The sequence below is a fragment of the Vulpes vulpes genome, chromosome 9 (genome assembly GCF_048418805.1).
Source record: "Vulpes vulpes isolate BD-2025 chromosome 9, VulVul3, whole genome shotgun sequence".
Lineage (NCBI taxonomy): Eukaryota > Metazoa > Chordata > Mammalia > Carnivora > Canidae > Vulpes > Vulpes vulpes.
The window spans coordinates 107,282,820-107,306,724 of record NC_132788.1 but is presented as its reverse complement, the minus strand read 5'-3'; the positions used below and the strand labels follow the sequence as shown (position 1 = coordinate 107,306,724).

Genomic DNA, 23,905 nt, shown 5'->3' with positions numbered 1-23,905 from the left:
TCCTGGCACACAGGAATCTTTTTATGGTGACTTTATTGAGATAACAATCCTCATAGTATAAAATTCACTCAAAGCGTATGATTCATCTGGTTTTAGTGTATTCAGAGTGATGCAACTGTCATCACATTCAATTTTAGAACATTCCATCACCCCAGCAAGAAAGTTCCTAGCAGTCACTTCCAAGTCCTCTCCCCCCCTCCACCCGAAGCCCCTGGGGACCACCAATTTACTTTCTGTATCTATAGAAACAATACAGTGGCCTTTTGTGTCTGGCCTCTGTCCCAGGGGCTCATCCACATGGTAGCGTCAGCGTTTCGCTGCTTTTTACCGCCAAACGATACACCTGCACGTGGTTATGCCACATTTTGTCCACCCAATCATCCTTTTTTTTTTTTTTTCTTAAATAATTTTTATTTATTTATGATAGGCACACAGTGAGAGAGAGAGAGGCAGAGACACAGGCAGAGGGAGAAGCAGGCTCCATGCACCGGGAGCCCGACGTGGGATTCGATCCCGGGTCTCCAGGATCGCGCCCTGGGCCAAAGGCAGGCGCCAAACCACTGCGCCACCCAGGGATCCCCCACCCAATCATCCTTATAGGCATCTGGGTGGTTTGTGTTTTTCATTTATTGTGAATGACGCTAAGAACGTCCAGGTAGACATGTTCACGTGGACACATCTTCAATCCTCCTGGGTTCCTAGGAGAGGAATCAATCGCCGGGTCATCTGGTAATTCAACCTGCAACGCGGAGGAGCTGCCTGACCGCCTTCCAGGTGGCTGCCCCAATTTCCACCCCACCGGCAATGCGGGGAGGGTTCATTTGCTCTGCAGCTTCACCCACACTTGTTATTTTTCCTGGTGTTGTCTTCTGTCAGAGCTGCCCTGTCAGGAGTGAAACTGTGGTTGTCTTTTTTACTTTTTAAATATTTTATTAGTGAGGGACACAGGGAAGCAGAGAGACACAGGCAGGAGAAGCAGGCTCCCTGCGGGGGAGCCCTAGGCGGGGTCACGACCTGGGCCTAGGGCAGATGCTCAACCACTGAACCAACCACCCAGGTGCCTGTTTTGTTTTGTTTTGTTTTTTATTTATTTACTTGAGAAAGCCCACAGGTTGGGGGGGGCGGGCAGAGGGAAAGGGAGAAGCAGGCCGACGACCCTTAACCCACTGAGCCACCCAGGCGCCCCGCCTGTGATTTTGATTGCATTTCCCTGATGACTCACGCTGGTGAGCAACTTCTCCGAGCTTCTCGACCACCTATTTTTTTAATAATAAATTTATTTTTTATTGGTGTTCAATTTACCAACATACAGAATAACACCCAGTGCTCTTCCCGTCAAGTGCCCCCCCCTCGGTGCCCGTCATCGACCACCTATTTTGTTTGCAAAGTGTCTGGATGCTCTGCCCATGTGGGGGGCAGGGATTTTTGTCCCTCCCCTGGGCCAGCGCTGGGTGCGAGCGCAGTCCGCGGACTGAACCACCGTCCCGCGGGGGCAGCGGGGTCGGCCCGACCCAGACGTGCCCCTGCTGTGGAGCGCGCCCGCCCGGGGGGGAGGGTCTGCCCTTCAGTGCCCGCGCCCGAGCCCGTCCCCCGCTCAGACCCACCACCTAAAGGAAGCACAGCCGTGCCCCGGGGACCCCGCCCGCCCCGGTCGCCCGTGGCAACGCTTGGCGCCGCGCTTCCTGTATTGATTCGAATCGCGGGCTACGTCACGTCCTCCCGAGATGCCCGCCGCGCGCAGGCGCAGTCGCGCGGGGGGCGGGGCGGGGCGCGCGGCGCGGGCGCGCGGGTGGGCGGGGCGTGGCGGCCGCACGCAGCGCGCCGGCGCGGGGGCGTGGCCGGCCGCGGGAGCGCGCGCGGCGGAGGAGGGCTCCGGGAGGCCGCGGAACAGCGACCGCCGCCATATTAAGGAGCGCGGAGCCCGGGGTCCCGTCGGCGGCGGTCGCGGCCCGGCCGGTGCAGCTGTGGGCGGCGGAGGCCGGCGCGGCGCCGGGAGAGGCGGGGTCGGCGGAGCCAGCGGGCGACCGGAGCGAGCCAGGTGAGGCGGCCGCGGGGCGGGGGCGGGGACCCGCCCCCCGGGCCCGGGCCGCGACCCCCCACCCCGAGCCGGGCAGGGCCGGACGGCGGCGCGGGCCCACCCGGGGCCCCTGACTCCGAGCCGGCGGCCCCGGACGCCGCCCCCCAGGCCGCGCCGGGCCCGGGTGACCTCCGCATCGCCCCGCCGGCGTCGCCCCCCCGAGCCCCCCGCGGCCGAGCTCCCCGCCGGCAGCCCCCGAGCCCCGCTCGTGAGGGCGCGGCCGAGCTGTCCCCGAGAAGCGCCCAGCCCGGGCCTCCTCCAGCCCTGCCCCGACCGAGGCTGCCCCGGGGCTGTCACGGCCCAGCCGGGCTCGTCCCCTCCCCCCGCCCTGCGGCCCCGAGACCCCGAGGCGCCCCCCGTGCGCCCCCCGCGCCGCCAGCCCGCCCGAGTCCAGCTCTCCGTGGGGGCCCGGACCCCCACCGCTGCCCAGCCGCCCTGTCATCCCAGGGCCCTTCCCGGGAGCCCCCAGTGTGGAGTGCCGCTCCCATCACAGCCTGCCCCCCACCCCCACCCGTTGGCCCTGCTCCCCCAGTCCAGCCCGAAGCGGGAGGCCCTGCCCTGTGCACCTGCGTCGTCGTCCCCGAGAAATCATCCCCTCTTCCAGCTGCCCGGCCTACTGGGAACTGGCCCTCCTGCTCTCACTCCAGTCCGCGGAGTGATGACCTCATGCCTCCCGTGGGTGAGGCTGCACCCTCCCCCTTCGCCTCCCCCCGCCCCCCAACTTCTTCCCGCACCTTCAGTGGGGGAGGATTTACCCAAAGGAGAAACAGGCCACCGCAACATACACAGGTGTTTCCCTTACCCCAAATCGGGGACAGGTGAGAGGATCTTTGAAATGAAGGAGGTCGGGTGGTCCCCCCCACCCTCCCGGGGAGGGCGGGGATCTGCACACTAGAGGCTGATGGGATCTGGGGACAATCCTCAGAGCGGGGCATTGTCCCCTAGAACGCATCCTAGGCTGTTGTTCATCCAGAATTCCCCGTGGGCCGTCCTGGCCTCTGAGGTCAAGGGTCCCTTCCGTCTCAGGAGTACTAGACTGGCTGGCTGCCGTGCGAGCCCAGGGTGCTGCGCCGAGTGCCGAGTGAGCGGGGTCCCACTGCTCCAGGAGCGTTTTAGGGAGGGTGATGGGCTCTCCCGCTCTGCACACCAGGCTTCTGGCCCGTGGATGGCTCTCGGTTCAAAGGACAGTTGCTTTGCTGGGTGGTGGGCAGTGTCCGGGGAGCTAGCCGGGCTGGCTCTTCAGGCTCCCATGACTGTTTCTCTGGGGAAATCTCAGACCCCGGGGCCCAGCCGGTGGTGGTGGCTGTTTGGGGCCAGGGGAGAAGTGCTGGGAAGCAGCTGGGGAGGTGGTGAGTCTTCAAAAGCCAGTCTGCCTCGTTCTCACACCAGGTCCTCTCTTTCAGCAGATCTCCCCGTGCTATTCGGTTGGGGCCTCTGGCCTGGTGGGTGTGAGGACCAGAGTGGGACTGGCGGTGGGGACCTTTTGCCTGGTAGCACCGAGCCAGGCGAGGATCCCAGATCATTCTTTTGGAGGGCTGATCCTGGGGACCCATGTCAGGTGTCAAGATCAAGGGACGTGGTCTTTTAGGAACCAGCAGAATGGCAGTGCCATCGTAACTCTCCTGGAGCAGAGGTTCTCAAGCCGAGACATTGGTGCTGTCTGGGATATCTGTGGTGATCACGACTGTGGGTGCTCATGGTGTCGAGTGGGTGGGGTCAGGGATGCTGCCCCCCTTCCCCGCCCAGTGCTCAGGATGGCCCCAAATATCCACAGTGTCAGGGAGGGGGGGGAGACTTGGGCCTGGGTTGAGACCGAGAGCCCTCTGAGGGCAGGGACTCTCCCCAGGGCCTGCATAGTGCCTGGTAAGGCTGGAGCTCCAGAGCACTGCCTGAGTGGGTGCTCAAGGGCGGGAGTGGCCTGAGGATAGGGTGCGTTTGGCCCCTTCTGGGAGTTGGCACAGGGAGCCAGAGGCCTCAAGAGCTGGGAAAGGACTACTAGGCTGCCCCTCTTCTGCCCCGCTGCTTCCCACCATCCAGCTTCTGGTCCCTCACAGGCCCTAGTAGCCTCCTGCTTGTCAAGTCCACTGGTCACCGCCCTGGCTACCTCTCACTGCACCTGCCTGAGATTTGGTGTGTGCAGAGCAGCCACAGGTGTGTGTGTCGTGGTGGGGGTGGGGGGCGTGTTGAGCCAGATGTGTCCTGCAGCTCCTTCTGCTGAGCACTGGGACTCCACATACAACCAGAGCTCCTTCTCATGTGGCATTGGCGTTCTGGATGGAGGACATTCGTGTCCCCAGCAGCCATGCATCCTTGGCAAGTGACTAATTTCTCCTGCTATGGGTTCCTCGCTTGAGACTGGTACAGGAGCACATGGTGCGTCCCACCAGTGGTTCAGTCCTCAACCATCGTGCCTAATAAATGACCCCTGCCCCCCAGAAGTGGACTGTGGACTCCACTCTCTGGCTTCGTGTACCTGCCTGCCAGTGAGCAGACTCCTTCACTGGCTCTTCTTTTCGTTATTTGCTGAATTTTTGTTGGTAATAGATCTATTCAGATATAATTCCCGCACCATAGGGTTCACCGATTTAAAGTACATAGGCCAGTGGTCTTCAGCTTTTGCATCTATCCCCACTAATTCCAAAGCATTCTCATCATTCCGAACAAACCTTTCCATTATGCATCAGTTCTATACCCTCCCCAGCCTCCGGCCCCCACGAGCCCCCTCCCCGTCCGTGGATTAGCCTGTCCTGGATGTGTCACACACGTGGACTCACACACTGTGGGGCCTCCTGTGTCTGGTTCCCTCCCTGAGTGTCATGGACCCAGGGCCCGTCCCTGGGACAGTGTGTGGGCACCTTGCCCCTGTTCGTGGCCCAGTGATCTGCCCCTGTGTGGGGGGACACATTATGCTTCTCCACTCGCCAGTTGCTGGACACTTGGGCTGTTTCCACCTATTACCTGTTACAGATACAGCTTCTACGAACAGTTGAGTACAGGTTCTCGTGTGGCGACCCTTATTTCTGATTTGAACCCAGATGCTTGTCTGCTCTCCACATGCTTTCTTGGCGGGCACACTTAGCTTCCTGTCCTCATTTGCTGCTGGTGCCTGAGGCTGGCTCCAGAACTCCAGGCCCATGTGGCCGGTGCCAGTCGTTGTTTGGTTGTCCTGCAGGCACCCGGGTTGAGTTAGCCCGGAAGAGGCCACTCTTTCCTTGCACCTTCCCCACCCCAGCCTCACTTGGGGCCATCCTCTCTGCCCCCCTCCTCTCAGGCTCACCTGCTTCCTCACCTGGACTGGGCAGGCACAGTCTGGTCCCCCTGCTCCCCAGTGCTCCCTTCCATATGACCCCACCTTTGGTCCATAGAGGCACATCTCTTGCTACTCCCGGCTCCCCGTCCTGCCCCACCTCCCTGCCACTGGCCCCAGGACATGGCCCGGCCTGGTAGACTGTGCTTCCGGCGTTCCCTTTCCCTCTTCCTGCCTCCAGCGTGCTCCTTACACCCAGCCTCCCTAGACATGTGCAGTTCTCTAGAGCAGCAGACCATTCCTTCCAGATTCCGGTGCCTTTTTGCATATTCTCTTTCCAGAGGAAGGAACCACTGATTTACATGGGACAGACATGTGTTTGCATAGTGTCCTATGATAAGGGGAAAAAAGGAGATGCTGGCTGGGCGGGAGGTGGGGTGGGGAGAGGATGGAGTGAGCAAGAGAGGGTCTGACTGCTTCTTGGAGCTTGTCTGTCTGCACTTAAGGCTGAACAGCAAGAGAAAGGTCCGCGCTGGTCTACTGAGCCTGAGGGAAGCCACTCTCCCCTTAAGGATTCCTGTAAAGCAGGGTTTCTCTCCTGGAGGCAACGTCTGGCGATGCTTATGATTATCGTACTGGGGGTGTTCTGGCATCAAGTGGGTGGGGGCCAGGGATGCTGCTCAGCCCCCTGTGGTGCCCATGATGGCTGCCCACAGAGAAGGATGGGGCCGCAGTGTCAGCAGGGGTGGTTGGGGTTCCCTGCCCAAAGCATACTAGGTTTTAGGGTTTCCTTCTGTCCTTACCTGGGACCTGGAAGTGGGATCCATGGTGAGACCTATTGAGGAGGCACTTTCTGATGCTCAGGGCTCCCTGAGGGGGTCAGCTCCCTGTCCTGCAGGTGTGCAAGCAGATGCAGTCGTGAGGGGGCTCACTCTGAAGCCTTTAAGGCCTGTCCAGCCTTGAGATCTGGCCCTCTGACGTAAACCACAGCTGCAGTCACATAAGTGAGCATACGTCGTTCAGGTGCCGTCGCCAAGTTTTCTTTCCTTTGCGTGGGGGTTTGCATCCTCTGGGCTGCTGTGGACCCTACGCCCTTGCGGCCCAGATGTCTCACCACGTCACACTGGGGAATGGGTACCTTGCAGTGCCGAGAGCTGGGAGATGAGTGGCTTGACCTTGGGCCCGTTTCTGAGGCTTAGAGCAGCAGTGCTCATCTGGGGAGCCAGGTGTGTGCTCTCACGACCCTTGTCATAGAGTAAAAAGGGAGAGCCTTTGCTCCAGAAAGCCACAACTTCTAGACTGCCAGCCCTGGGGGACAGGACTCCTTGATCAGCCCAGGGCCTGCCCACACAGAGTGGGGGGGGGGGGGGTCAGCATTCGCTGAGTGAATGCATGCTAGAACTTGCTTCTCAGGCACCGGCCCCTTCTGGCCTCCCCAGAAACAACTTGCCTCTCATGGTGATTCACATCAGCCCCCCAGGGGAGGCACATTGTCACCTGTGTCAGGAGCACCTGTGTTAGGTGCCATTTAGATGCCAGCTCTTCCAGGCCTTGCCTTTTGCTATAGTGAGAGGTGAGGGACCACGAGCTCATCACGTTCCCTCTGCCAGGGGGACCTCCCTCTTCAAAAATCCCATTCTGTGCAGCAACTATTGGGCTCTTAGAAGCTGGCATTCTAGTTGAGGTCTGGAGGCCACAGCCAGCCCTCCATCACATGGCTCTACGTCTCTTACTGACCATAGTCTTCCCTCTTGTGAGAGATCCATTCTTCTCCCCTGCAGGGGCAGTGAGGGAGGAGAAGGGGTTCCACCTGGCCACACAGCCTGCAGCTGGGGCCAGCTCCTCAGTGGACAGCAGCAGCCGTGGCTGCCGGGGAACCTTCCCGTGCCACAGACCGCACACACTGCTGACAGAGGAGCAGGAGGCAGGCATATCTGGGGTCTGTTGTGCTCCTGTCACCGAGCCCCTGGGATCAGCCACCACTTCCTAGCTTCTCCTCTGGGTCAGGCACACTGCTGGCTGCTTCACAGAAGTCCCGCCCAGTTTTATAGCAACGTAGGTGGCCATATCCCTTTAACCCACTTCAGAGAGAAGCTGCTGGGCCAGTAGGAGTTGAAGCCAGGACTCAAAGCTAGGTCTGCCCTTTTCTGAAGCTCTCCTTTATCTTTATCTGATAGACCTTTCTAGGACTGTATGGTGTTGGTTTTGTGTGTGTGTGTGTGTGTGTGTGTGTGTGTGTGTGTGTGTGTTGGGGGGCTGCTGTGAGGGCTGCTTACAAGTCTGCCTGAGTGGAGACAGAAGCAACAAAGCCAGAGGCTCCCATGTGAGCAGAAGATGGAACAACTCCCCCTTTTTCTCGTTGAATCTTTCTCATGTGCTACTTCCCCAACCTCTCAGAGACCAGCTGAGAAGAATATGACCACCTCCTGGGCCCCCGGCAAGACGCTCCGGTCTTCTCAGGAGGAAAGGGCTGCTAGTCGGTAGTGTGGGAACATCCAGAGCTGCCCCCGGGTCTCTGGCAGCCTCTGCCTGTGGATCTCTCAGGTGCACGTTCCTCTGGAGAGTTCAGGGGTCCTGTGATGGGCTATGCCCTGTGGTGGCAGTTCCCAGGGAACCCACAGCCATTTACCAGTATATTCCTTATTGGTGGATGGTTCCTGCAAGAACCACCAGCGAATATTCACATGTGGTATGATGTGATGCCCCAATCCAGAGCAGGCCTTTGATCTTCAAGCAGCTGGCTCTGGTGCTGGGCCTGGGGACTCTTCCCGCTGGTGCAGCAGCATGATCTGAGCAGCTACGGGTGCTCCCAGCTGGTTCCTCCTTTGTGGAAGGGAGATAGCATTGCACCTGGGGGAGGAATTAAGTAGAGGACCTGGAGCTATGCTGGCCCGAGGAAGGGTGGGGGCAGGATCTGCTGCTGTCATTGTGACAGGGGCCAAGAGTGGTATCCTGTTCATTTGGAGCCCTGTGCCCACATGGAACGTGGCAGGGTGTGTGTCCACAGGCTCCTTCATACCCGTGTGGGTAATACCAGGTGCCGCTTGACCTCGACCTGTTTGCAGATGGCTTCTCCCACAGAAACTGGAGTTACCCTCACCCAGGACAGTTTGCCAGGGGACGCCGGGTGGTGTCAAGGACATGTGGTCGCCGCAATGGGAAGAGCCTCTGGTGTACTCCATTTCATAGGTAGCCACACCCAGGCCAAGGTCATCCTCAAACACCAAGTCGTGAAAGCCCTGTTGTGGGGACATTTCATTTCTTTTGGCTTATTGAAGAGCCTTACAACTTCTAACCCAGGAGGGACCGGTTTTTCGAGATAAACAGGACCTTCAAGAACTTGAAATTTGGTGAGCTGCTTCTGGAAGCAGAGTGCTCCGTCCTGGGCCCAGCACGAACTTGGGAGGAGATGTGGCCTGTGCTGCACCCAGGCCTGGAGAGGGGACTGCTACGTGTCCAGGCCAGTGCCCCTGCGATACCCTCCATGACTGCACCCTGCTCCGGGAGGCTGGGAGGCAGGTGGAAGTGCCACATGTTGTGTCATTGGTCCTTGCTGATGCCAGGCACAGCCACGTGTCTCATCATCTCCCTTATTTGCTGGTCTCCCTGGCCTGGCCCCAGAGCAGGTCTGCCGGGCACTGTGAACATTCCAGCCGGACCACTCTCTGAGAGGGTGTCCCTGGCCCCACCCCTCCATGCCAGGACTACCCTAGTCGCGACGACCACACATGTCCCCAGACACCACCCAGTGTCCCCTAGGGGTTGGGGAAGGAGGATGGTCCCAGCAAGAACCACTGGGTCACGCCTAGAGTAAGCCATCCTTGCTGAGTTCCCAGTCGGTGGAAGCCACATGAGCACCGCTTCCGGGGCTGGGCGAGGTCGGGGCTAGCGGGGAGCTGCGGAGGCTGCGCTCCATTGCTGCCGGTGGGAACGGGCCTGCTCTCAGGCCCCGGATGGGTGAGGAACATGCCCAGAGCCCGGGGGGCCTGGGCAGTCCCTGACCTGTGCAAACTCTAGCTTCTGCTCTGTGGGAACCTCCTCATCCTGTGAGGTGACTGGGGTGCTGGCCATCTCCCAGAAGAACAGGCGTGCAGGTTGGAAGCTCGTCTGAGGCAGGGGCAGAAGGTGGGCCTCCTGGCTCTTCATTCCGGGGGCCACTGCGAGAGAAGGGGAGACCCCCTTCTTTTTTTTTTTTTTTTTAAGATTTTATTTATTTATTCATAGAGACAGAGAGAGAGAGAGGGAAGCAGGCTCCATGCAGGGAGCCCGATGTGGGACTCGATCCCGGGTCTCCAGGATCACAGCCCAGGCTGCAGGCAGTGCCAAACCGCTGCGCCACCGGGGCTGCCCCAGGAGACCCCCTTCTTAAGGGTTGGCTTGCTAGGTTCACTGGTCCCCCAGTGACCGTACCCCGTGGAGGGGACAGTGGCAGCAAGTGGCCGAGGGCTCTGGCCCCTCTCACCTGACCTGGACACCAGATCCCCTGCTGCCTTCCAGCTCGGGCTCAGCCCTGGGGGCGGGGGCAGGGAAGCAGATGACAGCTCGTTCACAGAAGCATCACCGCACGCTGTTGGGTATTGTATCAGGAGGACCTTCTGTCTGAGGGGCAGAGGCTGGGGTGCCCTGCTGGCCGCACCCCGGCCCTGGGCCCTGCAGCTCCGTTTCCCCTACCGGCCTGTTTCTTTGGTGAACATGTTCACGGGACACAGAATCCAAGAAATACAAGCTGACGCACCTGAGGAAACCAGGCTCCCTCTGCTCCGGGCCCCTGCCCCCTCGGTGTCTCCCACAGCCGACCTGGGCTGCCCAATGTGCCCCGGGCCCCCGGAGGGAGCTGGCGCCACGCTGGCTGCCCTGTCCCCTGGCGGGGAACGAGCCTGCCGACGCTGTCCTTGGACACGTGGTTTTGCACACACAGCTACTACGGGCAAATTCTTAGAAGCAGAGCTACTGCATCAGAAAGGATGTGCGTTTGAAAATTAGGAAGCAGCTGCCAAGTTGCTGTCCTTAGAAGTTGGGTCTCAGCTCCTGCCGGGGAGCGCGTGAGCCTGCCTTCTCCCTGCGGCTGGGCGGCCCGAGGGGGCGCCGGAGGTGGGCACCTGCTGCCCTCCAGCTGCTGGCGAGGGTGGGCATCTTTTCTCAGGAAGGCCACGCTCCCACCCTGCACCTCTCTGTGTCTCCCGCGCCTGGCACATATTTCTCCCGGTTGTGTCATCTTTTAAATAAAACCATTTGTGGTTTGTCTTGCCTTTTGGACACTTCGTTTCTCCTGGGCCCTGCTGTCCTCAGGGAGTCACCTGAGGACATAAGCGTGGTGGCCTTGCTCTGTGAGCAGGGGGTCTGGTTTCCATTGGAAGTGAGCCTACCTGGGCTGAGAGGTTTAGAGCCCCGTAGTGCACAGTGTGACTGTTCCCCGTGCTGAGGCTCCTCATTCCCCTAAGCCCCCCTGGCCCTGAGCAGCCCTGCCTGGGGAGAGCCGGAGAGGGGCGTCCCCTGAGCGTAGGGACTGCACATGGCCTTCACCTGGTCCCCCCAGGGCTCACTGCCTGGCGGGCCAGCTGGGCTTCACTCTGCACACAGTGGCCAAGGGAGATAGCTTCCTCTCTAACCCTCGTTTCCTTGTCTGCAAAGGGGAGCAGACAGCTGATTGGCCCAACTCTGGGAAAGTACCCCTCAATGGTAGAACTTACCAGAATGGAGCCATGGTTGCTTCTCTTCCGGTCCCTCTTCCTCCTGCTTGGGAAGGAATTCTCAGTCCTCAAAGTGGCTGCTGGCCTCCTGGAGCTCAGCCTTGGTGTGCATGTGGCCCAGCCTCACTCTCAGGGCTGTCTTCTGAATGGGCATCTCTGGCCTGGACAGAAATTCGTATGGGCATGCCGCCCCAGGAGTGGTCACGGTGGTTGGGGTTTGTTCCTGGGGCAGACCAGTAGGTCGACATGGAGCTGGCCTGGAAGGGGAAGGTGAGAAAAGGGGTCTCACCCCCAGAGAAGTGAGGGACACAGCCATCACTCACTTCTGAACTCAGTGACAAATGGGCTGAACCAGTCTGGGGACCCCTGCTGGGGCATTCAGGGTACATGCAAGGGGGGTGGTGGCCAAGAAGGGGATGGCTGTTCCCACAGGTTTACCCCAGCCAGAGGGCCTCAGCCCCACTTTGCTCACCAAGCAGGAGGCCCACTCTGTGGCCCCCCTGTGGGGAGGACGGAGGCCGGGGGAGCTCAGAGGAATGCCAGGCCCAGTGGAGGGAGGACCCTGGGGGCTGGTGGCCATGGACAGTCAGGCCTTTGGGCAGGCGCCCCTTTCCCTGCCCCCACGTGACCCTGAGGTGTTGCTGCCCCTCGCTCAGCCATCACATGTCCACGTGCACGAGGTGGTAGTGCAAGCACGCAGTTTGTGAGGCCACGCACTGGGAGCCTCAGCTAAGATGTGCGAGCCTGCTAACATGGTACAAGCTGTGGGACACACCGTGGTGGCTGGTGGCCACGTTCTTTTGCCTCCGATTTGAGTCCAGTTGGCTTGGCTTTGGCTGAGTGTCCGGCTCTGGGCCTGGACCACGTCAGGCCCGGCCTCTGTGTCCCATGATAGCAGGTGAGGGTCAAAGACTGAACTGGCTTGTGCCTGCCCTTCAGCCACCAGTTCCGGAACCCATCAGAGAGGCCGTTTGGGGACTTGGATTGGCCTCAGTAATCCTGGTGTGGCCACACCTGGAGAGGGCCGAGTGGTATACACCCAGGTTTGTTCCCTTCCGGGTGAGGTGAAGCTAGTACTTTTCTCAGGAAAAGTGGACAGTACCCTCTGGGGACCCCCTATGAGTGGGGTCATACAGGAGGTGTCCTCCTGTGTCTGGCTTCTCTCGCTGAGAGCAGTGTCCTCAGGCATCAGAACGTCCTTTCTTTTTAAGGTTGAGTAACATCCAGTGCGTGGGTGGCCCCCACTGTTTGTCCTTCATCTGTGGACGGACACTGGGGAGTCTTTTTCTGAGTGGCTACTAGGAGTAATGCTAGTCAGGGCGTTAGTACTAGTTCCGGCGTGCTTCTGCCTTCCTCCCTCCTGGGTGTGTGCCTACAAGTGGAATCATGGGGCACGTGGCTGTGTGTGTGTGGCTTCTCCGGAAGCTCGTGGAGATGGGAGCGGGGAGTCCGTGCTTCCTGGGGACAGAGTCTCAGTTTGGGGAAGATGAGAAAGTTCTGGAGACGGATGCTGGGGGTGGTTGCAGGACAGTGTGATCGTGCTGCTGAGCTATGCACTTACAGTGGTTATGATGGTTCATTTTATGTGTCTTTTGCCACAGTTTTTTTAAAGGCGAGTATTGACGTCTCCAGGGTGTTACACCTTGGAATTCATAAACTAACAATTTTTGACCAGCCTTTGTCTTTTAACTTGATGTTTTCCTGTCATGGACCCAGGCTCCAGCCAGAGTAGACCAGCGATGGTGACTGTGGGTGCACAGAGGGTCTGGGCCAGAGAGCAGGTGCATTGGGGAAGCTGCAGTCCTCCGAGCCCCCTCTGTGCCAGGCTCTGTCCCTGCAAAGTCTTACATCAGCCTCCAGAGGCTCTTGGGGAGGTAGGGCTGGCAAATGTTTCATGTTGGCTTCTGGAAGCAACTGCTGGCAGTGGGCCTGGTGTCCGGCCTCATGGCAAAGAGCATCCTCTCAGAGGTGGCTACTGCCTCCCTTTTGTGCACAGCCCTTTCTTGCCTCCATGTGTTCCTCCTTCTAGAACACTCTTCTCTGCCTCCCCCTCTTCTTACTCCTCTTCAGAGAAGCGTTCTGAGCTGGGATGAACTCAGTGGGAGGTGGGTGTGAGCTCTGCAAACTGGCCAGGAGCAGAGTGGAGCTGCTGAATCCCACCCCGCTTGTGCACACACAAGTGCCTGTAGGTTGAGGACTGTGGTCCAGTTCTTGCATTAGGACCCAGAGGCTGCCCCATTCAGGGAGGAATCCATGCTGAGACGGTAGCTCTTATCCAGCCCCCACCTCAGGGCTGGACATGGTCTGGGGGCAGCTTGTGGCCTCCGAGGATCTGAAGCAGGAAGGCAGCGCGATGGGGTGCATGGGTTGGAGGGGTGGTCCCAGCGTGAGCCCCGTGGCCCGGGAATAGATGAGAGACTTGCACTAACCAGGACAAAGCCAGGAGGTCTGGCAGACGGTCCCTCAGAGGAGTCCCAGTCCTCCCTGTCCCATCCCCCTGGGGCCTCTCTGGCCTGTGGGGTGCACCCTGGGCTCCTGGGAGGAAGGCCCTACACATGGTAGAAGGACTCGGCCGTCACCACGGGGTTTCCTGTGGTCACCAGGCAGTGGAGGGAGCTGCTCCTCACTGGTGCTGACCTCTTCCGTCCTTCCTGCTCCAGGCTGACCTTGGCCTGCTGACCTTGGCCGGCGGGCTGTGCCTGCCCTGCGGCGCCATGGACCAGGAGTATGAGCGGCGCCTCCTGCGGCAGATTGTTGTCCAGAATGAGAACACGATGCCCTGCGTGAGTACCTGGCACCGCAGCCCCACTGGTGCAGTCCTGGCTCCACGCGGTTGGGGGCTGGAGGGGTGCAGTGAGCCACTGGGCTTCAGCCTGCAGGGGATGGGGTGCTGGGCAGGTGAGAGGCACAGCCACACACCAGGGAGTCCTCGGGCTGCCAGTGTGCCTTCTGCTGCTGGAGCCCTCATGGACCATCGGCTTCCCCTCTGTTCCTGTGGGGACATGCTCGGGACTGCCTAGGGGGCCAGGGGACATGAGCTGCCCTCCCAGTCTCCAGAGAAGGAGGTGAAGGGCCCAGGGGCTCAGAGCTGTGGGGCTCGCCTGACCGGACAGAGGTGTGATGGTGGCCTGAGGTGGCCCTGTCCTTATCTGCAGGAACCCAGCAGAGTTGGAGGTGCCTCTTTCCTGTGCCCCACCCCTCTCAGCCATGCCACCTGTGTCCTGGGCTCCTGACCTGCCCCAGGCTGTACCTGCTGCTCCCCTCAGCACTCTCTAAGCTCGGCGCCTGGCGGTCAGGCTCCACCCGAGGTATCCCAGAGCCATGCTCCTTCTGGGGGCCCCGTGGGGGCATCCTTTGCCTCTCTCAGCTCCTGATGTGGCCAGCAGTCCTTGGCTTCAGAGCCATCGCTCCCATCTCTGCCTTATCATCATGTCCCCTTCTCTGTGTTGGCGTCTCTGACTCTTAGGACACAAGGTGTGGATTTGGGGCCCATCCCACTCCAGGATGGTCTTTTTTTTTTTTAAGATTTTATTTATTTGCTCATGAGAGACCCAGAGAGAGGCAGACACACAAGCAGAGGGAGAAGCAGAATCCTTATAGGGAGCCCGATGCAGGACTGGATCCCAGGACCCCGGGGTCACGCCCTGGGCCCAAGGCAGATGCTCCACCACTGAGCCACCCAGACGCCCCCAGGATGGTCTTGTCTTAACTGAATTACACCTGCAAAGACTCTGTGTCTGAATAAAGTCACTTCCCAGGTGCTGGGGGATAGAACTTCATGTCCTTCTGGGAGACACAGTTGAACCCACAGCAGATCCCTTATAGAAAAAGGACCTTCCAGGGGTGCCTGGGTCTTAGCATCTGCTTTTGGCTCAGGTCAGGATCTCAGGGTCCTGGGATTGAGCCCCATTGGGCTTCCTGCTCAGTGGAGAGTTGTGCCCCCCACCCCCCACTGTGCTCGCTCTCTCTCAAATAAGTAAATAAAGTATAAGAAAAAAAGAGAGAAAGGACATTCCTACAACAGTTGAGAGGGGTGGGCTGCTTGGCTGGGAGCTATACCCCCGCGCCCACTTCCTGGTTCTGCTGAGTCGAGGTTCTGTGGAGGGACCGTCCTTGTTTGATGGAGATGGGGCAGCAGCTCTCAGTGCCCAGGGAGTCAGGGGCCTTAGGTCTGTACTGTTCCCTCTCCAGCTGTTTGTGATGGCTGGGAAATAAAAGCCCTGTCACGCCAAACCGAGCGCATGGCTCACCTACCATTTCACCTCTCCTCCTGGACCTCGAAATCAATCCCCTGGTTCGGTGGCCAGAGACTGAGTGCAAGGAGCCAGGCTAGGCCCGGCCTCTGGGTGTGAGAGGAGAGGCTGGCCTTGGCACTTCATGCTGGGGGGCTCTGAGGCACCAGCCCTGCCGTCATTGCAGGTTGCGGAGATGCGGCGAACCCTGACGCCTGCCAACTCTCCCGTGTCCTCCCCCAGCAAGCATGGAGACCGCTTCATCCCCTCCAGAGCTGGTGCCAACTGGAGCGTGAATTTCCACAGGATCAATGTGAGGGGCTTTCCAGAGGGCAGGGGGTCTGGGGGGGTGGGCTGGGCAGGTTGCTCCAGCTGGCCCTGCCTCCTTTCCCTCCCTCCCACAGGAGAATGAGAAGTCCCCCAGCCAAAATCGGAAAGCCAAGGATGCCACGTCAGACAACGGCAAAGGTCAGGAGTCCGGTCCCCCTGCCCCAGCCACCGCCCCCCCCAGCCCCTCCCTGGCCTCATGGAGCCCCTGCCCGCAGACGGCCTGGCCTACTCTGCCTTGCTGAAGAACGAACTGCTGGGAGCCGGCATCGAGAAGGTGCAGGACCCACAGACAGAGGACCGCCGGCTGCAGCCTTCCACTCCCGAGAAGAAGGGTCTGTTTACGGTGAGCCTGCTGCCTCCCCGCTGGCAGCCTGCACCGCTCCAGGCCACTCGGCTTGCCCTCCCCACTTGTTCCTCCCGAGCTCCCCGTGGGAGCCGCTTAACCCCATGCCTCCAGCCAAGAGTTTGCTCTCCTACTGCCACGAAGGCAGCCCTGGAACAGGTCTCACGTGCATGGTCCAGAGCCTTGGGGCAGCCCCGGGGCAGTGTCGGAGCCTGTTTGGGTCTCCTGAGAGATGGCTGGGGTGCTGGTGGCTGGGGGGGTGGAGAAGTGGACACTGGCAAGTCACAGTCCAGAGGCCTCGGGCATGAGGCCTGGTTTGCTTCTCTGGATCCCCAGAGCCCAGGCCATGCCTCTGGCCAGTGCTTCCCCCCGGGGTCAGTGTGCACCCCACACTCCTGCCCAGCCGCCAGCTGGGCAGGGGCACCAGGGCTCTGAGTGGGAGGTCCCTGAGCTCAGGCTGAGGCTCCACTCAGCTGTTGTCTGCCCTCCCCTGCCCCCAGTATTCCCTCAGCACCAAGCGCTCCAGCCCTGACGATGGCAACGATGTGTCTCCCTACTCCTTGTCCCCAGTCAGCAACAAAAGGTGAGTCTGGGCCTGCATGGGCCAGGATGGGACGGGGCGGGTGGCCAAGTGGTGCTTAGGAGCCAAGATTGGTTCTAGAACTGGGCTCAGGGTACAGCGGTGGCCCGGGGCACCTCCCACATTGAGGATGCAGCACAGACTCCGTGGCATTGCACCCTGCACAGGAGTCAGGGAGGGGTCCCCAGAGGACGTGCCAGGCAGAAGGGCATGATGTGGCTGTCAGAGCTCCAGGCGAGGGCAGCGCCGGTGGCGCAGCGGTTTAGCGCCGCCTGCAGCTCCGGGCGTGATCCTGGAGACCCGGGATTGAGTCCCACATCAGGCTCCCTGCATGGAGCCTGCTCCTCCCTCTGCCTGTGTCTCTGCCTCTCTCTAGCTGTGTCTCTATGAATAAATAAATAAAATCTTAAAAAAAAAAAAAAAAGAGCTCCAGGCGGCCAAACATCTGATGGTGGAGAGGTTGGTGGCCACTGGGTCACCCATAGCCTGGGATCGCGTGGGCGGCTGGAGTCAGGGCCCGGTGAGTAGGAGACCCTGAGAGGGAGCCTACGGCTTCTAGGGCTGCAGAATGGGGAGGAGACCGTGGTTGCCTTAGGTTACACCAGCATAGACCCACGAGGGGGCCTCTATCTCTCTGTAGTCAGAAGCTACTGCGGTCGCCACGGAAACCTACACGCAAGATCTCCAAGATCCCCTTCAAGGTCCTGGATGCCCCGGAGCTGCAGGACGACTTCTACCTGAACCTGGTGGACTGGTCATCCCTCAATGTGCTCAGCGTGGGGCTGGGGACCTGCGTGTACCTGTGGAGCGCTTGCACCAGCCAGGTGGCCCTGCTCGGGGAGCATGTGCTGGGGGGGCAGTGGGGGTCTCAGTCGGCCTCCGCCTGTGTCAGCGGGAGAGGCGCAGCCTGGGGACCGCCGAGGGGGCCATGTTCCTGGTGGCGGTCCACCCACCTACCCTGGCAGCGGGTCTCTCCGAGTGGCAGCTGGGGTTTAAGGCCACTGCTCTTCGGAGTGGGCTGTTGTCAGGAGTAAAACTGAATGCAAGTGGGCTCCAAGGAGGCAAGTGAAGCCGCCCCAAAGAGAGGACCACCCTTCCTCTGCCCACAGCAGCTGGTGCCCTGCACCCATGACATGGTGCCTTGTCACCCGGGCGCCCCTCCCCTAGGTCTGTGCTGCTGTGTGTCCCCTCCCAGCGTGCAGCCTCCTGAGCACTCCAGCTGCATTACCCTGCGTCTCAGCGCTGACACCAGGGCCCACAGGCCTGAGCAAATTAATGGGTGTTTGGGGGATGGACGGGGGGGTGGTTGAACAGATGGTAAGGGGGTTCCCGGAGGCCCAGTGGGCAGTATGTCCACTCACACTGACCATGTCCCCTTTCCCCAGGTGACCCGGCTCTGTGACCTCTCAGTGGAAGGGGACTCAGTGACATCTGTGGGCTGGTCTGAACGGGTAAGTACACAGGCCCCGTCCCCCGGCTGGGCAGGGCTGGCACAGGGGAGATCTGACCTGGTCTCGCTGGCAGGGGCCCTTCACAGTGCTGGGAGGGCTTCAGAGACCCACAGGAGCCAGAACCCAGGCTGGAGGTCACTCATCTAAGCTCCAAGAGTGGCATCGGCACCCCTGCCTGTCCCCAGCCTGAGAAAGATGGTTACAGTTATAGGGCTCCTCCACAGAGACCCTGGGTCACACTCGATCCCCTGCAGGCAGCTCCCCCTCGCCTCCACAGCTGGTGTGGCAGCCGCACATTGAAGCGCAGGTGATTAGTGTGTCTGTTAGCTGGATTTTAACAAACCTGTGTATTGGTGTGACCATCTTCCTAGAGGTTTCCAAGGAGAGGTAGCCTTTTGGCCCAAAGGATCTTGCAAAGAAATGGCCTGCAGCAAGGAGGGTGAGGGAGAGGTCCCCATGTGGGGCCTGATGTCTGCTCCCTCCCCATGTGATTGGTCTTAGGGGAACCTGGTGGCCGTGGGCACGCACAAGGGTTTCGTGCAGATCTGGGATGCAGCTGCAGGGAAGAAGCTGTCCATGCTGGAAGGCCACACGGCGCGCGTTGGTGAGGAGCCGCTCGGTTCCCAGGGGACAGGTGTGATTCTGGGGGGCAAAGCCTCAGCCTCCCTTGCCCTCTGTCTGGCCTCTAGGGGCACTGGCCTGGAACGCTGACCAGCTCTCATCTGGGAGCCGGGACCGCATGATTTTGCAGAGGGACATCCGGACCCCGCCCCTGCAGTCAGAGCGGCGACTGCAGGGCCACCGGCAGGAGGTGTGCGGACTCAAGTGGTCCACGGACCACCAGCTCCTCGCCTCAGGGGGCAACGACAACAAGGTAGGCACCGCAGGCCCCCTGCCATCCTGGCCTGAGGCCAGTCCCTTCCACCACAGGTGTTTCAGGGTGCGGGGGCGCTGAGACAAGCTCAGAGGTCTCACTGCCACTGCCCCCGCAGCTGCTGGTCTGGAACCACTCCAGCCTGAGCCCCGTGCAGCAGTACACGGAGCATCTGGCGGCTGTGAAGGCCATTGCCTGGTCCCCACACCAGCATGGGCTGCTGGCATCTGGCGGCGGCACAGCTGACCGCTGCATCCGCTTCTGGAACACACTCACAGGGCAGCCACTGCAGTGCATCGACACAGGCTCCCAGGTGTGCAACCTCGCCTGGTCAAAGCACGCCAACGAGCTGGTGAGTCCGGGGCTGGGTAGGGCCTGCGGGCAGGAGCATGCATGCGTCCCACCTCGGTAGAAAGCAGTCAGGGTCCCTCAGTGAAGAGGCAGGGGCAAAGGAGCCTGGGTGTGCAGGTGTGGGGGCTGCCCGGGAGCCCTGGCCCAGTCAAGGCTTCCCCTAGGGTCCTGAGGTTTGGCCGGGCGCCTGCCACCCATGTCTTGGAAGACTGGAATGTCTGGTTGTGCCCATTCTGGACGCAGGCCCTCCCGCCCAGCGCGCACTGGAGAGGTTCACAGAGCTCTCAGGCGCTGTGTGGCTCTGGTCAAATCCAGCCGTCAGCCAGAGTACAGGGAGCAAGGGCTGTCCCCTGTGGCCTCTTGCTTGGCGAGCCTAAGACACAGGCTCCGGCAGCCTCGCTGCCTGGGTGGGAGCATCACACTGCTTGCATCTGAGCCCCGGGGCCACCGAAGGGGGGCCTGGGTTCTGACAGTGCCTTCTCTGCCCCCAGGTGAGCACGCACGGCTACTCACAGAACCAGATCCTGGTCTGGAAGTACCCGTCCCTGACCCAGGTGGCAAAGCTGACCGGGCACTCGTACAGGGTCCTGTACCTGGTGAGTCTGCCCTGACCGGGTTCTGGAAGAACAGCACTGCCCCATGCGCCTGAGAGGCATTGTGCAGCCCCTGCCTCAGCGTCACCCGGCCTGGGCGGCCTCCAGGACTGCAGTAGGGGACATCTGTAAAGGCCAGGTTGTCCCACCACCTGGAATCTGTTTTCCGCCCCTGCCTTCCTCCACTCATCTGTGTGTGTGCACACGCATGGAAGGAGTCTCTGTGGATAACCCGGGTCCGAGTGCTCAGCTGCTCTCTGGACATTTCACCAGACCACCATTTGATCGGGCTTGGAGAAAGGACCACTCTCTCCAGATGTGCCCCGTTGTTTTTTTCTTCTCAGAAGAAAATGTTTTGTGTTTAAGCCCACATATCATTTGTCCAATTGTACAGAACAGACTGTGTCTCCTTGCGGTGGGTGGGGGACGGCCTTGCATTTTTACCAGGATGCTCTAACCTCGCTCTGTCATGCAGCCTCGGTGGGGCCCACCCCCTTGAGCCCCCAACTCCCCCTGCACCCTTCTGCCCCTCTGCTCCATTCCGGTAGCTTTGTCCAAGGAGGGGTGTCTGCAGGACAAAAGGATGAGGAAGGGTCTGTCTCCTTCCACAGGCCATGTCCCCCGATGGAGAGGCCATAGTCACTGGTGCTGGGGACGAAACACTGAGGTTCTGGAACGTCTTTAGCAAAACCCGTTCGACAAAGGTAAAGTGGGTCGGTATCAGTGCCAGATGTTCCCCCACGCGCGTCCCCTCAGCCTCAGTCCTGGGGGCTCCCCCTCACCCCGCCGCCTGACCAGCCCTGTTTACCCTGTCAGCTACACTCTCCCCAGGGTCCCCTCTCTCTCTGCTCCCCATCGCCGAGCAGCCCCAGCCACGTGGTACCAGGTGCTCGGAGCCTGGCTCCCCACACACCTCGGGGTCCTGGGAACGGTGCCCACAGGCCCCTGTGCCCAAAGCCCCGCATGCCTTCCAGGCAGAGGTTTTTCCCACCCCCCTGCTGCCTGGCACCTAGCCCGGGTGGCCTGGCTGAGTGGCCCGCGATTACAGGGAGGCCGCCCAAGGCCGCAGGCTCAGCGGTGCCTCCTTTGTGCCCCGCAGGAATCCGTGTCAGTGCTCAACCTCTTCACCAGGATCCGGTAAACCCTCGGGCCTCCATCCGGGTCGGAAGAGTACCACCTCTCGTCGGCGTGCATGGACCCTCCCCTCCCCAGCTCACGGTCCCCAGAGGGGGCGGGCGGGGAGTCGGGCCTGGAGAGACCCCGAAGATTCTCATTAAAGCCTGATTGCGAACCCTGGCAGCCGGTGTTTGGGGCGGGGACGTGGCCGGGCACCAGCAGGAGGGGGCCCGGCTCCCTCCATCCTGGGTGGCCCCAGCAGGGACCATCTGGCTGCTGTGCTCGGAGCACGATGGACACTTCCTGGGACCCAGCCTGCTTCCATCTGCGTCCGCCGCTGCATCGTCGGGGCTGCATGCTCTTCCCAGAAGCACGTGCTCACTGCCACTGCCGCCGCCACCGCCACCACCACTCATGCCTACAGGACAGACCCCTGGGGCTGGGCGGACTGCCGAGGTCAGCACATGGATCGAAGGGACAGAGCCACCTGATAGGTTTCTCTGCGGCTGGTCCTGCTGTCCTTGCCCCGGCAGCCACGCCGTTGACTCTTCCAGAGGCACCACGTCAGGAGCAGGCCCTGGGCAGTCTCCGTGCCGAAGGACGACATCTTGAGATGGACTTGTCTGAGGAAAACGAGTCAGGTCCATCGGCTGTCTTGTGTTTACCCTGACCCTGCACTGTCCTTGTTACTAACGGGGGTCACAGCCCTGTTTTGTCCCCAAGCAGGACTCGGGTTCTCGCGGCTTGCTGGACAGCCAGTCAGGGTAACCCAAGGGCAGACTCGACCCTAAGAGGGTTCCTGTGGGCATCTGGCCCTCCTCCCTAGCCCCTGGCCACACCCTAGGCCCCCTGGTTGGGTCCTGCCATTGGTGCCATTGGCCTTGGGGCAGCCAGGGGAGGAGGTACCTATAGGTCCTTCCAGATACTTCCTGAGCTTCCCCCAGCCTGCCTCATGGCCCTCTGCTCTGTCCAGCTGCCCCATGGGCCCATCCACTCCTGCCTTGTCTCCAGACCAGGAGAAATGGAGGAAGGGAGAGCCTGGGCGTGGCCAAGGTTGTGAGCATCCCCCCCGCCCCCCCCCCCCCCCGCCGTGCCTCTGATCAAGGGGTGCTGATGGAGCGGACGGGGTGGAGCAGGCCTGGGCGAGGTGGGTCCTGCAGAGCCAGGGAGGCCTGCACGGAGCCCCTCCAGGTCCCTGTGGCCATGTGTGTGCACGTGTATATATGTACTTGTGATTTTTCTTTGGGTTTGTTTGTTTGTTTGTAGATCAGTCCCAGAAAATTTAAGCCTGGTGGGGCAGGAGCGGTGGCTCACCCACTACCCACTGGGGGGTCGGGGGGGACAGCGCTCACAGCTCCCGATCAGCCAAACCTGCCTGAACTTGGGGAAGGGACCCCTCCTCCCCAGCCCTGATCTGCCTGCCGCAGGGACGACAAGGGACAGTGTACATAGATGTGTGTATTTTGATTGGTCGTTCTTTGAGTGTTTTTTTTTTTTTTTTTAAGAAAATAATCCTGACTCTGCCACACCCTCACCTCGTGCAGTTGCCAGAGCCCTGGAGCTGGCCGTGCTCGTGACTGTGTGTCCCCCAGCCTGTGGACTGGGCCTGGGCCTTGGGATAGAGAGAGGGGCGCAAAGTGTGTCTGCAGCCGCAAGTGTGCGTGGGGCTAAGTGCAGGGGCTGGGGACGGAGGGGCGCCTGGTGCAGAGCTAGCCTTGTTCTTGTGAAGTGCAGCATCGTTGTCATTAAACCAGTCGTGGGTTCATGCACTGCTAGGGCTGGCTGTCCATCTGTCTTGTCTGTCTGGTTCTCGGCCGGGGTGTCTAGATGTCACAGACAGCGCAGGCAGCTTACCCCGGGTGAGCCGGCCATAGAGAAGACTCACCTGTAGTCTGTAAGAGGTGCTGGTGACCCCGAATTCAGGGTCCCCGGGGGCTGAGGACGTGGGTGTGGCCCAGCCAGGGTGCAGCCCCGCCGTGGGGAAGAGGCACTCAGCCCTGGTTACCATCTGGAAGGAGAATGGGCCAGAGTAGTGGCCTGTGTGTGCAGGGGCTGGTCACGGTGGGGTGGAGGGAGGGCTGGGGCGAAGGAGCAGATGAGGACGGGGTGAGGGGGCCGCACAGCAGCTCTCAGGTGAGACAGGTGCTCCGACCACCTCCACCCTACACAGGGAAACGGAGGCCAGTCAGTGTGGCATCTCCCTGGCCCAGCATCTCCCACAGGGGAGGAGGCTGGGGGCAACGGGCAAGGTTGGTTTCTGTTGATCCATGAATGTAGCTTTTGCAGTGAAGGGAGTGGGATTTAGTAGTAGTAGGGGGTGAGGCACAGGCCATGGGGGGGCGGCATGGAGCGGCCAGTGCGGGGGCTGACGAGAGGATCATAGAAGAGGGATTTGGATGTGGTCGAGGGGAGGGGAGGAAGCAACAGGTTTTGTGTCTCTGGAGGAAAGCCAGCCCAGGCCAGAGGGGAGGTGACTCCGGGTAGGACCTGGCAGGTCAGGGAGCCTCGGGGGGTCTTGGGAAGAGGGATGAGCCCCCTACAGTGAGCAGCTGCCCACATGTGGCACAGCACCCAGAGCCCCTTCCCTCTAGGTGAGGAGCCCTGTCGGGGGCAGTGGGGACCAGGCCATGGGGAGGGTGTGGGCTTCCACCCCTCGGACAGCAGGGCCGGCGTGGGCCAGCAGGAGGCGCTATGCAGGCAGCCAGGAGCAGGGGGGAGGGGGGCAGGCCGGTCTTGCGGTTCTCGTTCTATTTTTCATTACTGTGGTAAATATGCGTAACATACAGTTTACCATCTGAAAGTGTATAATTCCGTGGTTTTCACTACATTCATGAAGTTGTGCTGCCCCCATCTCTAGCTCCAGAACATTCCACCACTCCAGAAGCATCCCTGTCCCCGCCCCTAGCCCCCTTTCCATCCGTGGAGGAGCCCATCCTGGATGTGTCACATAAATGGACTCATACACCATGTGGCCTCGTGTCTGGTTCCCTCCCCAAGCGTCGTGGGCTCAGGGTCCGTCCC

The 23,905-nt window shown here is 60.7% G+C and overlaps 1 protein-coding gene across 4 annotated transcripts; it reads left to right on the top strand.

Moving 5' to 3' along the window:
* The first annotated feature begins 1,837 nt into the window (after window positions 1-1,837).
* Window positions 1,838-23,851, top strand: FZR1 (fizzy and cell division cycle 20 related 1). 4 transcript variants are annotated; one of them, XM_072721801.1, is made up of 14 exons: window positions 1,838-2,038; window positions 13,675-13,797; window positions 15,434-15,559; window positions 15,651-15,714; window positions 15,792-15,919; window positions 16,420-16,502; window positions 17,140-17,323; window positions 17,885-17,950; window positions 18,452-18,554; window positions 18,640-18,824; window positions 18,943-19,176; window positions 19,667-19,771; window positions 20,380-20,472; window positions 20,868-23,851. In XM_072721801.1, the coding sequence occupies exons 2-14, from the start codon at window positions 13,729-13,731 to the stop codon at window positions 20,907-20,909; spliced, it is 1,482 nt and encodes a 493-aa protein (XP_072577902.1). In that variant the 5' UTR covers window positions 1,838-2,038; window positions 13,675-13,728; the 3' UTR covers window positions 20,910-23,851. The 4 variants fall into 4 exon arrangements, with proteins under 4 accessions (XP_072577902.1, XP_072577901.1, XP_072577904.1 ...); XM_072721800.1 differs by having other exon boundaries at window positions 20,380-20,481; XM_072721803.1 differs by having other exon boundaries at window positions 1,882-2,038; window positions 15,490-15,559.
* Window positions 23,852-23,905: the final 54 nt, after the last annotated feature.